We start from the raw sequence: 12,367 nt of genomic DNA, 5'->3' as shown, positions 1-12,367 counted from the left end.
ACTTACGAGGACAGACTGAAATAAATATAGCTTGGCAGAGTGCTGACCAGTAGCAGGAAGGGAGTATAATCTCCATATCTAATCAAACTGTATCAGCTTCTTCACTTCTCTTCTGTCCTATCAACTTAACTGATCCCAGGAGAGGTGCCCAACTGGTTCATTTAAGAAAACTGGATCATTTAAAAGAACCAGATCATAGCTTCATACCTTTGATTAATTTGCAGTTTCATTTAGGATCTGCGGCAGAGTCCCATTCTCTTCACACTGTGCCACTGAAGAAGCCAGGTGGAGGCTTCAAATAAAAACACCAGCCAGATTTTTCAACACCAACTCTTGTCGCTCAGGCTACTTCACTGCTAACCCCCTGGTATGATCACTGTGATAAACATTGGAGAGACTCTTCATCCACAATCTTCTCCTTTCTTTCATATTCATACCCTTCCCCTTTAGTAACCATGCAGTGTGTTTTGTTACACTATACATGTGCTACTTATTCATCCCACAATGAATGGTATAAATGCTGGGCAAGGGTGCAAGACATGCTCGCTGGGTCACAACAGGCACTGTTTTACACAGGCTCCCACCACACTTAAGGTTTACCCCTACTATCCTTTCTCCGCCTATAAGAACCACCTTCGAATTCCATCTAACTAGTGCACATAGACTGGTCTATCCATAGTCAGGAATATAAAATCCACTGAATATTTTCAAGCTTGCTGTGATGTGCTGCTCAGTGCCATAAATGCTCTCCATTGAAATACCGCCCCCCCCCCCCCCCAAAAAAAAAAAAAATCTTATGACATGCTTGAAAATGAGCTTTATTGTTTTCATGGTGAACTGACCATTTAACCCTACTTGACAGAGAGAAGTTGGTCTAACATACCAGCACTCAACGTGTCTATGGGACAAGAGGCTTTCTATGTCTCCATGCCAGTAGTTTACGCAGCTGTGCTAGAACAAGAGGCAATGCATGAAATTTGTTTAATGGCGTGCTCTGCAGGTCTCGCAATGCCTTCCGCATTTGGGCTAGGAGGCTGTTGATCTGAATGGTTTTGGAGCGCAGGAGTAGCCCCAGCTGGCTTTCTGCTGGTTTAAGTAAGTGGCGTGTGGCTGTTTCTTTCAACTGCAAAATAGCCAATTTAAAGAGAATTTAATCTTCCAAGCCAACTGAAAATGCACCATGATTAATACTAGCTCATAGTCCCATTGCAAAATATCAAAAAATGCATGAGACTGATAGTGCAGCAATGTATTTACACTGAGCTTTTATTTAAACCATATTAAATCTTCACCTATAAACTGAAAAACACCTAACATAGTTAAATAGACCTTGGCGCTGAGTGTCCCTACTAGCCCAAGTGAGGTAGGGGCTATTTGCTTCTGAAAGTAAATTAAACTCGCACACCTTTTTACTGTGAAATCCTCCCAGTGCAGCCTTTGTTCACTGAAAGTAATCCCACAATGCATCATTCTGTGATACCCCAGTTATTAGGGGTTACCACAAGAAATTCATTTTGATTTTATGAGATGTCACATTCTGGAGTAATTTCCACAAAGCAAAAACCTCATTAAAAGTCTAAGGAAGGATCAGCAGTATTCCTGGTTTCTTCAAACAGGAAGTGAGTAGGATATAGGTGTAACTAATCCCTCCATTTCCAATTTGTCTTTCCCCACAAGCTACATTTTTAAAAGGATGTGTGTGTGTATGGGGGGGGGGGGAGTGCTTTGGAGGGACTTTCACCATGCAATGATCAATATAGCAGCTGTAGAAAAGTTTTGGGAATTGCACTCTCCAGCTCACTGTTTACAGGACAGTGAACATGGATCTTCCTGCTCCAAAACCACAGGATCCTCATCACTTGAGCTAAGAGAGTTCATAACTGCTAGAACTATGGGAACCATGGAAAAGAGCTGAGTAGTTCTGTTTCCATCCAGCAGAGGGCACAGATATATAAATGTATGCCTATGTGGTCACTACCCTATTATTAACCAGAGTTCAGCAGGAGAGCTACTTAGGCAGGAAACAGCATTTCCATTTAGTAGAAAAAGCTGTGCTCTTGAAGTTTTAGTTCTGAATTGGAACAAAAACAATTTGTTTCCTGCAAAACAGGATTTCCAGAGGGGGGAACCCATTTGTTTCAGGTCAGTTGAAACATTTGGTTTAGAGAAAATCAAAATGTTTATTTCAATTGACTTGTTTTCTACAATAAATTTCAAAATGAAAGTAATTTTGAAACAAACAAACAAAAAAATTAACAGATTCTGTTCTGAAAATGTCCAAATGGAATGTTTTGACCTTAGCAAATGAAATGTCATCGGCATCAGTCCCGTAGGATGATTAATTTTGCTGAAGCAGCATTTGCTGACGGAAAAACGTTCCCCTATAAAAAATTTCAGCTAGCTGTATTCAGCAGCCATTGCAGATGTGGACTAAGTGGTTGGTAACAATTTTTAACACATCTCAGTCAAGCCATTTCTCTGAACAAGTCAATGTCTTGTCCATTGGGACAGCTTAGTGTTGTTATTTGGTAAATAGGAAATGGATTTGTAGTGCTGACGTTCAGCCCCGAAAACTTACCTTTAGCCTCACCCCCACATTGAAACGGATACAGTTGTGTTGTTTAGTAAATGATAGGTAAATTTGATCCTGCGCTACAATCTTAACCCTGATATAAATGTTTAGTTTCAGGCAGATGGGCTGGAAAGGAGGTGCATGAACATGATGGCTGAAGTCATGCCAGCTCCAGTGCTTGTGTCGTCTTCCTGTCTTATCCAAGTAGAAGCCAGAGTGGAGATCCAGATTCAGCCTAGAGAAAGAGCCTGAGTAAAAGCATGAAGATGACAAAAGCGCACACCACTTGGGGAATACAAATCATGAAGAACTGCTCTCATTCTCCTCTCACACTGGTGTCATTGTTGCCGTCCGTGTAGTTTCTCCTGATGTTCTGCGGACTGATTGAGACCAGAATCAGGCCCAGCAAGTTCTGCTTTGTGAACTTGTCCAAACACAAAATCTTTTAATTTACAGCAATCCCCATCACGTGATGGATATGCTTGTAAGCAGAGCTGGGTAGGAAACAGTTTGTCCATCCCAGGAAAATTTGGGGGATTTTGAAAAATGTTCCCAGTGCCAATCAGGCCGAAAAGTCAATCTCAAAAGTTTTCATGAACAACAATCTCCATCTCCCTCCCTCTCCCCCCCCCCCCCCCAAAAAAAAAAAATCTGGTCAGGTCAATCGAGCTGTTTGGTTTCAATTTTGACTTTATTTAAATTGCTACCATAAGTAGCTTAAACTGCTAAAGGAAAGGTTGTTTCAGATTAAAAACAAAATGGATGTTTTGACAATGTCAAAATAGGATGTTTAGACACTTTCAAAACAATTTTCCAAAAAAATTTTTAACCCAGAAGTGTATCAAAACTGACCTTTTCCCTCAAACAGTTTTGGTATGTTCCTGACCAGCCCTATTTGTAACAGTTTATATAATGAAGGGAGAGTGGGAAGTGGGGGTGGGGCTCTAAGAAAGAGTTTCAAGGGCTCAGAACTCCCCAATTGCAGCCAGATTTTCAGAATAGCTTAGCTTCCGTGGTGATACTTATGACCAAGTTTTCAAAAAAAGCTCAATGCTTCACATACAGGGCCCTTAACATGCTGCCTAAAAGGGAGTACAGTTCTTGAAAATCTGCCCCAGGGTGTGGGTGGTGAGCTCTTTTGACCCCATTGCATCTGATCCAATTTAACTGAAGTCTGCTTGATTCACTTGGACCACGCTGGATGCATCCTAGGAAAACAGACGTACTCTACAGACATCAGACACTTCACAATCATGGCCTCTCAAGATCAGGGGCATCCAATGTGTGTGATGCATCGCCCAGTTCTGGGCAAGTATTTGATGCTAAAACCATAAACATGTTTCCCACCACTGATCTACACTCCTGAGCTAAAGGAGTTCTCGCCATCAGTATGTGTCCCTTTAATACTTTTAAGAACATAAGAACAGCCCTACTGAGTCAGACCAATGGTCCATCTAGCCCAGTATTCTGTCTTCCAACAGTGGCCAATATCAGGTGTTTCAGAGGGAATGAATAGAACAGATAATCATCAAGTGATCCATCCCGTTTGTCCATTCCCAGCCTCTGGCAAACAGTAATCCCTGCCTATCCTGGCTAATAGTCATTGATGGACCTATCCTCCATGAACTTATTTAGTTCTTTTCTGAACCCCGGTATTGTCTTGGCTTTCACAACATCCTCTGGCAAGGATTTCCACAGGTTGATTGTGTGTTGTGTGAAGAAATACTTCCTTTTGTTCACTTTAAACTTGCTGCTTATTAATTTCATATGGTGACCCCTAGCTTTTGTGTTATGAGGAGTAAGTAACATTTCCTTATTTACTTTCTCCATACCAGTCATGATTTTATAGATCTCTATCATCTCCCCCATTAGTCGTCTCTTTTCCAAGCTGAAAAGTCCTGGTCTTTTTAATCTCTCCTCATATGGGCGCTTTTCCATAACCCTAATCATTTTAGCTGCCCTTTTCTGTACCTTTTCCAATTCCAATGTATCTTTTTTGAGATAGAGAGACCAGATCTGCATGCAGTATTCAAGATGTGGGCGTACCATGGATGTATAAAGACGCAAATATGATACTGTCTGTCTTCTTATCTACCCCTTTCCTAATGATTCCCAACATTGTTAGCTTTTTTGACGGCTGCTGCACACTGAGTGGATGTTTTCAAAGAACTATCCATTATGACTCCAGGATCTCTTTCTTTTACACAGTGACATGGAGCAGGGCTGCAGTCTTTGCCCTCCACATGCAACATTGAATGCCTGGCCATCAGTATTCAAAATGCAAGTGAGAGAACTGAAATAATTATAAAAGCAGGTGGAGTCGGGGCTGTGCATACATGCTACTCACAATGGGCTCTCTTAGGGCTAGCTGTGGAAGAAGAACACTCCCCACCTAGCCTAGCGAATGTCTCAGAAACTTTTATGGCTATAAACGTAACCACTTCCAAGCAGAAGTCCAGCTCTCACCTGCTGTTCTCCAACCCTTGGGGTTTTTTTCTTATTATTATTATTCTTTCCAATGGCCTCAAAAGGGGATTATTTAACTGAATTTTGCAAAAGCTGAGAGGCAAAGTTACACACTTACTCCACAGAAAACTATTAAAGTAGCATCAGAATTCCTCCGACTGCCTGTGGCAAGAAACTAGAGTAGGCCTTGGGAGGGCCTTTTCTTTCTACTGTATTTTGATCATAAGTGTAAGGCGCCCACATATCACAGTGATGCGCACCCAGTACATACACTTAGATTTTAAAAAAAACCCTACCTATATGAGTGGCACTTAATTCCTCTGTGGGCTGACGTCCCCCCAGAAGACAATTTCATGATGCTTTTGTTTCCGAATTCCCACTAGCAGAGCAAAATGACACTCCCGCGGCAGCTCTTCTTGAGAGTTTAAGTACAGTCATTTTTGGCGGTGAGTGGCTGGGCGTGCATTCTGTGGCTCATGTTGCTACATTGCACACAGGGGTGAGCGAAGTGCACCCCCAGTGCAGAGGGCCAGCCACAGAAGGCTGCTGCACCGCTTACACCCTATTTTGAGGGTCTAAGTGGTGGCTCAACCTAGGTGCTGCTCAGGGGCCCAGGAGTGAATTTCATTCTGCTGTGTTTATTCAGCAGGAAATCTGAGGCGGTCTCGTGGGGGCACCACAGCTCATGTATTCTGGTTTGGCTTAACTGTGGAAGCCTTTTGACCCCACATCCTTTGTGACCCGTTTTCCATTGTGAATGGTGTCGCAGTGTTTCAGCCATTTCGCTGCATCATGGGAACACAGAGAAAACCCTTTCAGGCTCTCCCAACCAGCTCGTGGTACTGTCTAGAACGTGCCGTCTGACACACACTTTTTATTACAGTGCAAGTCCACTGGATTCTGCCCCATGGCTAGAAGATTAAATAGTTGAAGAATTACAGACTCAGGAGCCAACACCATATCCTGGCAGTTTGGACGAGGAAAAACGCATGTGCAGTGAGGCTGTGTTCTCCTTATTATAACGTATCGTCATTCACAGCACTGGCTCAATTTTGAATCTGTGGCTCAAACTCTCCCATCATTTCCAGTGGCAAGCCTCCCCTGACCTTCCATCTATAGGGTTGCCTCTGTGTAAATGACAGCAGTTGATGGCCTCAGATGTTTTCATTACTGTTTTGCTTATATAAGGATCTGATCCTGAGGTAGTGAAATCAGTGGGAACACTGCCATTGAGCTGAAAGGGTGTAGAATCAGGTCATATAAGTTAGCACCTACATATCTGTGTCTCTCTATTATCATTTCTCCTGGATGCCTGAAAGTTCTCATTGCCAAACAAATATCTGTATGTATTTGTAGCTTACACATTTTCAGTTAAAACGAAATACATGTTCTCTGTGTAGTTGTGTGTGTATGAGAGAGCTGACTTGCTGGATAAAGAAAGACTGATGAATGAAATAGAAAAATCAGCACAAATGCACAAGCTACAACACTGGCAGAGTGATGATGGCTCTGAGAGCTGATCAAGGGCCCTAAAATGAGAAGTTTGGATAGTTTTTTCTAGTTCATCCTACATGTCAGTTTGAATTTTTCCCATTTAAATATAAAGAAATTGATTCTCACCTCACTGCTACACAAAACAGTCCAAAGCGGCAAAGGCCTGTGAACAGCTTAGCAGCCATGTTACATTGTGTGTCAAGTAATGAAAGAAAGAAATGCAAAAACAATAACACACCACAGCTAGGATGCTCTGGAGCACACATTGAAGACATACTTGAACTGGTTTATGTTAAATTTAGATGGCACAAAGGTGGGTTGGTTTTGAAATCAAGGTTGGTTTGTTTTTTTTAAATAGACTATAATAGTAGTTTATTATACATAGTCCTTAATTTATCTCTACAATGAAGCACTGAGCAAAGATTTCCCTATTCTCACAACAGTTCATCCTAAATCAAGGGCCCACACCCTTGACTAGTGTGAATCAGCTACACCATATACACCAGTTCAGGAGCTTGGGCAAATCCCAAAAGAAACATGGGAGTGATTATGTGATAACTGAAAGACCTGAAAAAAGGCAAAAGAAGAACAGCTAAGTGTGTAAGTTGTGATTATGGAATGAGAAGCACATGGTTAAGCAGCCTTAAATTGTAAGATTACTCAGAGGCACCGCATTTCCATAAACTCATTCTCATGGTGAAAATGGGATTGTGATTATGATGCTTAAATCTCTCTGGGATTTACTATTTACTGCTGCACTATAATATTTCTCTTCATGATCCATGACTGCTGCTGTGGTCCAATTGCCATCGGAATATGAACAAGTGCAAGTGGTGTGATATGATATGATGCTACTTGGCAAAAACATTAAAAATGAGGGAACGTGTTCTACAGTCACAATTGTAGACAAAAAGAGAGAGAAGAAATAAAATAAGCGAACCAAAGGGATGGACTACTTCTGAAAACAAGAGAAACCACCACTGTGTTCTTAAAGTGAGCACAGGCATTTCTAGACAAGTGAGACAAGGGAGAGTAATGGACTGGCAGCAGAAAAGAGAGAGAGAGGTGGAAAACAGAAGGGTCAGGTCTGTGCGGTCAGTGGTATTTTACTGCTGCTAGGAATTGCTGTGTTGTAAAAATCATACTGCTTCATGATGGATGAAAGCACAATGTGTCTGGAGGCAAATACTGGGAGGGTAGTGGGCTTTATGGAAGTGTTATTATAAAAGCTATTTACAATGATTTGTAACAGCCAGTAAGACATTTAATGTATCCATTAATTAGTTTCAACAGAGGGAGAATTTGTAAAATTTAAATCGGCACACACTTGCTTTCCAGTGTAAGAGATTAAAATGAAAAACTGATATTGATGTACTACAGTGATGGCTTTCATTCCCTAGCTTTTAGAAGGTAAACCTTCTGGGGTGTGGAAATTAGAATTTGATGACTTAAAAAGCAGGGATTCCTCCTGCAAACAATATATCATTAGATATTAGGGTTGAGTCTATGGAAGAAATTGGTCACCTGAGCAATTCTTTATGGCCTGAAGCATTCACCGGAAATGAGAAACAAACCAAATGCAAGGTTGCCACAAAGCCAAATGGTACCTGCCCTTGTAATTTCCATTCTGACGCACAGACTAATCTACAGGAAGATATCCGGGCAAAACATCTTGGGAGGTTAAAGCCAGGAATGGTGGCATAGCTGGGTTTAATCCAACTGAGAGAAAGGAGGTAGCAAGGGACTGGGAAGTGTAACTGGGGTAATCAAACTCTGCTGAACACTCAGAATTACTGGCAACTTGCCCAAAGACTGAGGCCTACAATTCGTGTGCATAAAACAAAGGAGACAGCAGCTACTGCCCTCTTTAATGAAGAGGTGTGACACTAACTACAAATACCAGCATGTGATACTTCATTGAGGGCGGAATGGCTCCCACCTCAGCTCACGATGGAGTGCCCATTTGGTGGGGCCTATAGGCTGTGTTGGTTATACCTCTGTATTAAGTATGAGGGCAGTGGGCTGCTTTCAATTCATTGTCACTGTCTCTTAAGTGGAGTCTGCTGATCAGTTTTGGCTCAGAATTACCTTGTGCTCCCTTGTTTGTATTTGTATTAATTTGTTGGCTTCTGTCTGAAACATAGATTGCAAGCGCCTCAGGACAGGGACCACCTTTTCTGCTGTGTTTGTACAGCACCTAGCACAATGAGGCCCTGGTCTATGATTAGGGCTTATCAGAGCCGCTACAATACTCAATATCAATCAATCAAGGCTGGACTGGCCAAATAAGCACCCATGGGTTTTAGCACTTAGCTACACCCACCCTCCATATTCTGTTGGATGTAGTGGGAGCAGCCCCAAAGAACAGCAGGGCTTCTGTCAGTCTGCTACTCTTTCTCCACCCCCACAGCTGGCCTCTCCTAAGTCCAAAGGCACATTGCTCCTCCTCCATGGACAGCTAGCAAGTGGCTCAGCGCTTTCCCTAGGAGAGTTGGCACCACTAAAGTGTGCCAGATCTCCAGCCACCCCTGCCTGCTCAGCTAGCCTGTCTGCTGGGGCTTCCCCACCCCAAACGGCAAGGCAGTGTCCCCGGTCACTGATCATTAGGCCCAGGCTTTCTGACTGTAATCATTAGGACTGTCTGGCAGCCTTGCTAACAGTCCGTGTGCTTACCAGATGAGCCCATTCCTATGGTAGCATGTCGCATAGCCGCAGTTTGTGAAGAATGCTCGAATCCCTGAGTATGTTTGATCCTCTAGGACGACGTATGTAAACTGTACATGCTTGACATACATGATCAGGATGGCAATGTTACCTGATGGATAACTGGGAAATAGTTAAGGAAAAAAAACCAGCCTCTTTAAAAATCTACTTAACCCTCCCCCATAAACAAAAACACACACACACACAATACGGCAGATTTTGGTGGAACACCATATGCTGTAGACGCAAAGGGCCATATCCTTGTCTGGTTTAAATTAGCACAGCTCCGCTGCAGTTACTGAAGCTACCCTGCTTTACACCACCTGGGAATCTGGCTAAAATATTGAGAGATGGTGTATCTGTTCGCATAGGAGGAAACTCATAGCCAAAAAATCCTCAATGAGATCCTTCTGAAATTTGACCCACTAGTTAAAGGAATACATCTTTGCTGGATACAAAACCTGACCGGTTCCATCTGGAAAAAGAAGAAAGAATTTCTGCCCATCAGGATAATATCTTCTTACAGGTTCAAAAGCATGACAATGCTGTAGAAATAAAATAATTTGGTGAGGAGCGAAAGAGTGGGTGAAGGGAGGAGTGCCAGTCCTAAGACCCATCAGGAACTTTTTGTGATTGTGTATGCAGCATGTGCACCCCCAACTAAAAATCCATAACAGTGTGACAGAAAGGCTTAGATTCCAAATATGATATTCATGAACAATTTCTCCTCTAGTATTTGCTCAGCGCCAACTGGGACCAAAGGATTTGGCCCAATACTATAAATCTTTAGATGGTATATCTCCCATTTTACCCTTGAAGTTTGTTTGGCTTGTTTTAATTAAAAATGTCTACTAACTGACACAGGTGACGACACCCTCCCATTTTATATTTTACGCGTCTCATGTACAAAGCTTGGCTCTCTTTAATTTATATTAGTAGCCTTTCCCAAATGATATAATTTGTCAAGAGGCTTTCCTTCCCTCAGACACACGAGTAATTTACCCTGAAGTGTACTGACAGATGATTGCAGAGAAAATATAAACATTTCTTTACTTGGGGATTAGCTCCAAGCACTGCATGAGACTGAGCTCAATGCTTCCTCATAGGAATGAATAGCAGGGCCGTTTGCCTTTCCTAGACGCATGCAGAACAGTTTGCTTTGTCAGTGGGAATGGGGCGGGAGGCTTTACTTCTAGCATTTTAGCATTATTAAAGCAACAGATAAAGCTGAACTGCAGAAAGAGGCCTTCCCCACCATTTCACTATCAAGAAGATTAGCGCTCCACCTCTGTAGCTTCCAGGCGCAGGCATTTCTCCTGGGTGAGGTGACTGATTCTGGCCATAACAATAGCTCTAATTTATAACCTGAGGATGTATATTTTGGCTCTGCAAACGAGGTAAAAATTATTTCCTGGGTGTGGGGAGGGGGAGAAAGAAATAAATGTTGCTCTCGCTGCCATTTTTCAAAGGCTTTTTATGAAGCTAAAAAGCAGACGGTTCTAGATAGGAGGCTTTGTCATCCACATAGCTTGGGGGTGGGGGAAAGTAGTACAATGGATTTCTAGAGCTAAAATAAAAAAACCCCACCACTGCTTGTGATGTAAATCAAGGTAATTTTCATGTAAATTTACAGGCACTCTAACATTTTCTGCTTTGGAAAGCAGGAGGGATTTCAATGTAACAGCCCAGTCCTTGTTCGCAATGCAGGCTTGGTGCAGAACGCCACCTGTGCCCATTGGCTTCCATGAGAGCTGGCAGTGAGCGGCACCATACAGGCGACCCCAGCACCTTCCCACCTCAGGCCCATGAAGTAGCATCTTACTCTTTGGGTAGTGCCACTGGAGCCAATAGGATTGAGACTCCTCATTTCATAAGGGGCTGCTCAACAGGAGCAAGGCCCTAGATCAACAGTTCCCAACCTGGGGTGCGGGACCCCCTCGGGGCACCAAAGGTTACAGGGGATCCATGAGGCGTCACTAATACTGAGGTCATTAAACCTGTGCCAGCCGGGCACAACAGCCTGAGGTCCGGCGCCGGCTGGAGCCGAGGAGCAGCCCCCCCACCCCCCCCCGAAGGAGCAGCAACCCGAGCTCCGGGCCGGCCGGAACAGAGGAGCAGCCCCCCAACCGCAAGCTGACCTGGTGCCCTGTGCCGGTGGGGGCCTGGAGCAACCCTAGCCAGCCCGCCAATGCCCGCTTCCTCCATTACCCTCAGTCCCCGAGGGGTGGGAAGCGGTGGGGCCACATGGAGCGTGCAGTGGCGGCTGCGCCAGGGGAGGTTTAGTTTCCTACTCAGGTAAGAGTTACTTATTATTATTATCATTTATGTAATTTAGTGTTATTATTGTCATTGTATGTGTTTATAGGGGTTATATGTGTTTATGGCCGGGGGCGGGAGGGGCGCATGTGTTAACTAATGGGGCTTTCACTCAAAAAGGTTGGGACCACTGCCCTAGATTATTTGGTGTAGTTCAGTGACAGGGTTCGGAAGAAGCCCTTGCAGGGAGTGAGTGGGGGAGCAGAGGTATGGAATCACGAGAGTAAAGCCAACATACCATATTGCTACCTTCCTGTATATAACCTAGTTTCCAGTCCAATGTAAGTCATTGGCCTTTGCTAATACATATGTCTAGGCACAGCCTGGTGTAAATGAACTGGCTGCTTATGAAGCACCACACTCAATTTGACTCTGTCCAGACAAGGGTGCTGTTATCTCATTGTTTGCATTATTGACATCAGCAATGTGAAATGGTAGGGAAACCAGCTACAAGAGACCAAAAGAGATGCTGAAAGGTGGATCCTGCATATCTCTGACTCCTTACTCTGCTGTTTGGTGGTGCTGGTTTTGTTCTAGGTCTATGTCACACATTTGATCCCTGCCAGATTAAAAACTATGTTACCTGTGTCTATCTTGGTTAAATGGACTGGCCTCTTTTCCTTATCCGGCGGATGGTGAAAATAAAAGTCCTTTTTAACTCTGAAAAAAATCAGCTACTTGTGCATGTGAAATCTTTTTCTTTTTGAATTTTTCTTTTTTTATTTTAAGAATTCAGAAGGGAAATCAAGAGTATGGTCTGAACCAGCCAATCAAGAGCACTGGTCTGAACCAACCATACTGCCTCAGAGCAGCTAC

At 43.3% G+C, this 12,367-nt stretch overlaps 1 protein-coding gene across 1 annotated transcript in view; it reads right to left on the bottom strand.

The window, feature by feature from the left end:
- Window positions 1–898: 898 nt before the first annotated feature.
- The window catches only part of ERICH6B (glutamate rich 6B), a 45,305-nt gene continuing 33,836 nt past the window's right edge, over window positions 899–12,367 (bottom strand). The window contains exons 12-15 of the mRNA XM_067562713.1: window positions 9,692–9,780; window positions 9,206–9,358; window positions 2,579–2,807; window positions 899–1,123 (exon numbers count right to left, since the gene is read on the bottom strand). Coding sequence (XP_067418814.1) covers window positions 899–1,123; window positions 2,579–2,807; window positions 9,206–9,358; window positions 9,692–9,780 — 696 coding nt within the window. The remainder of the gene's footprint in view (window positions 1,124–2,578; window positions 2,808–9,205; window positions 9,359–9,691; window positions 9,781–12,367) is intronic.

Source organism: Emydura macquarii, unplaced genomic scaffold (genome assembly GCF_026122565.2).
Source record: "Emydura macquarii macquarii isolate MOO-44397 ecotype Brisbane River unplaced genomic scaffold, CSIRO-AGI_Emac_v2 contig_2473, whole genome shotgun sequence".
NCBI classification, from domain to species: Eukaryota; Metazoa; Chordata; order Testudines; family Chelidae; genus Emydura; species Emydura macquarii.
The sequence above is the reverse complement of the archived record's forward strand: the minus strand, read 5'-3'. Positions and strand labels throughout refer to the sequence as shown.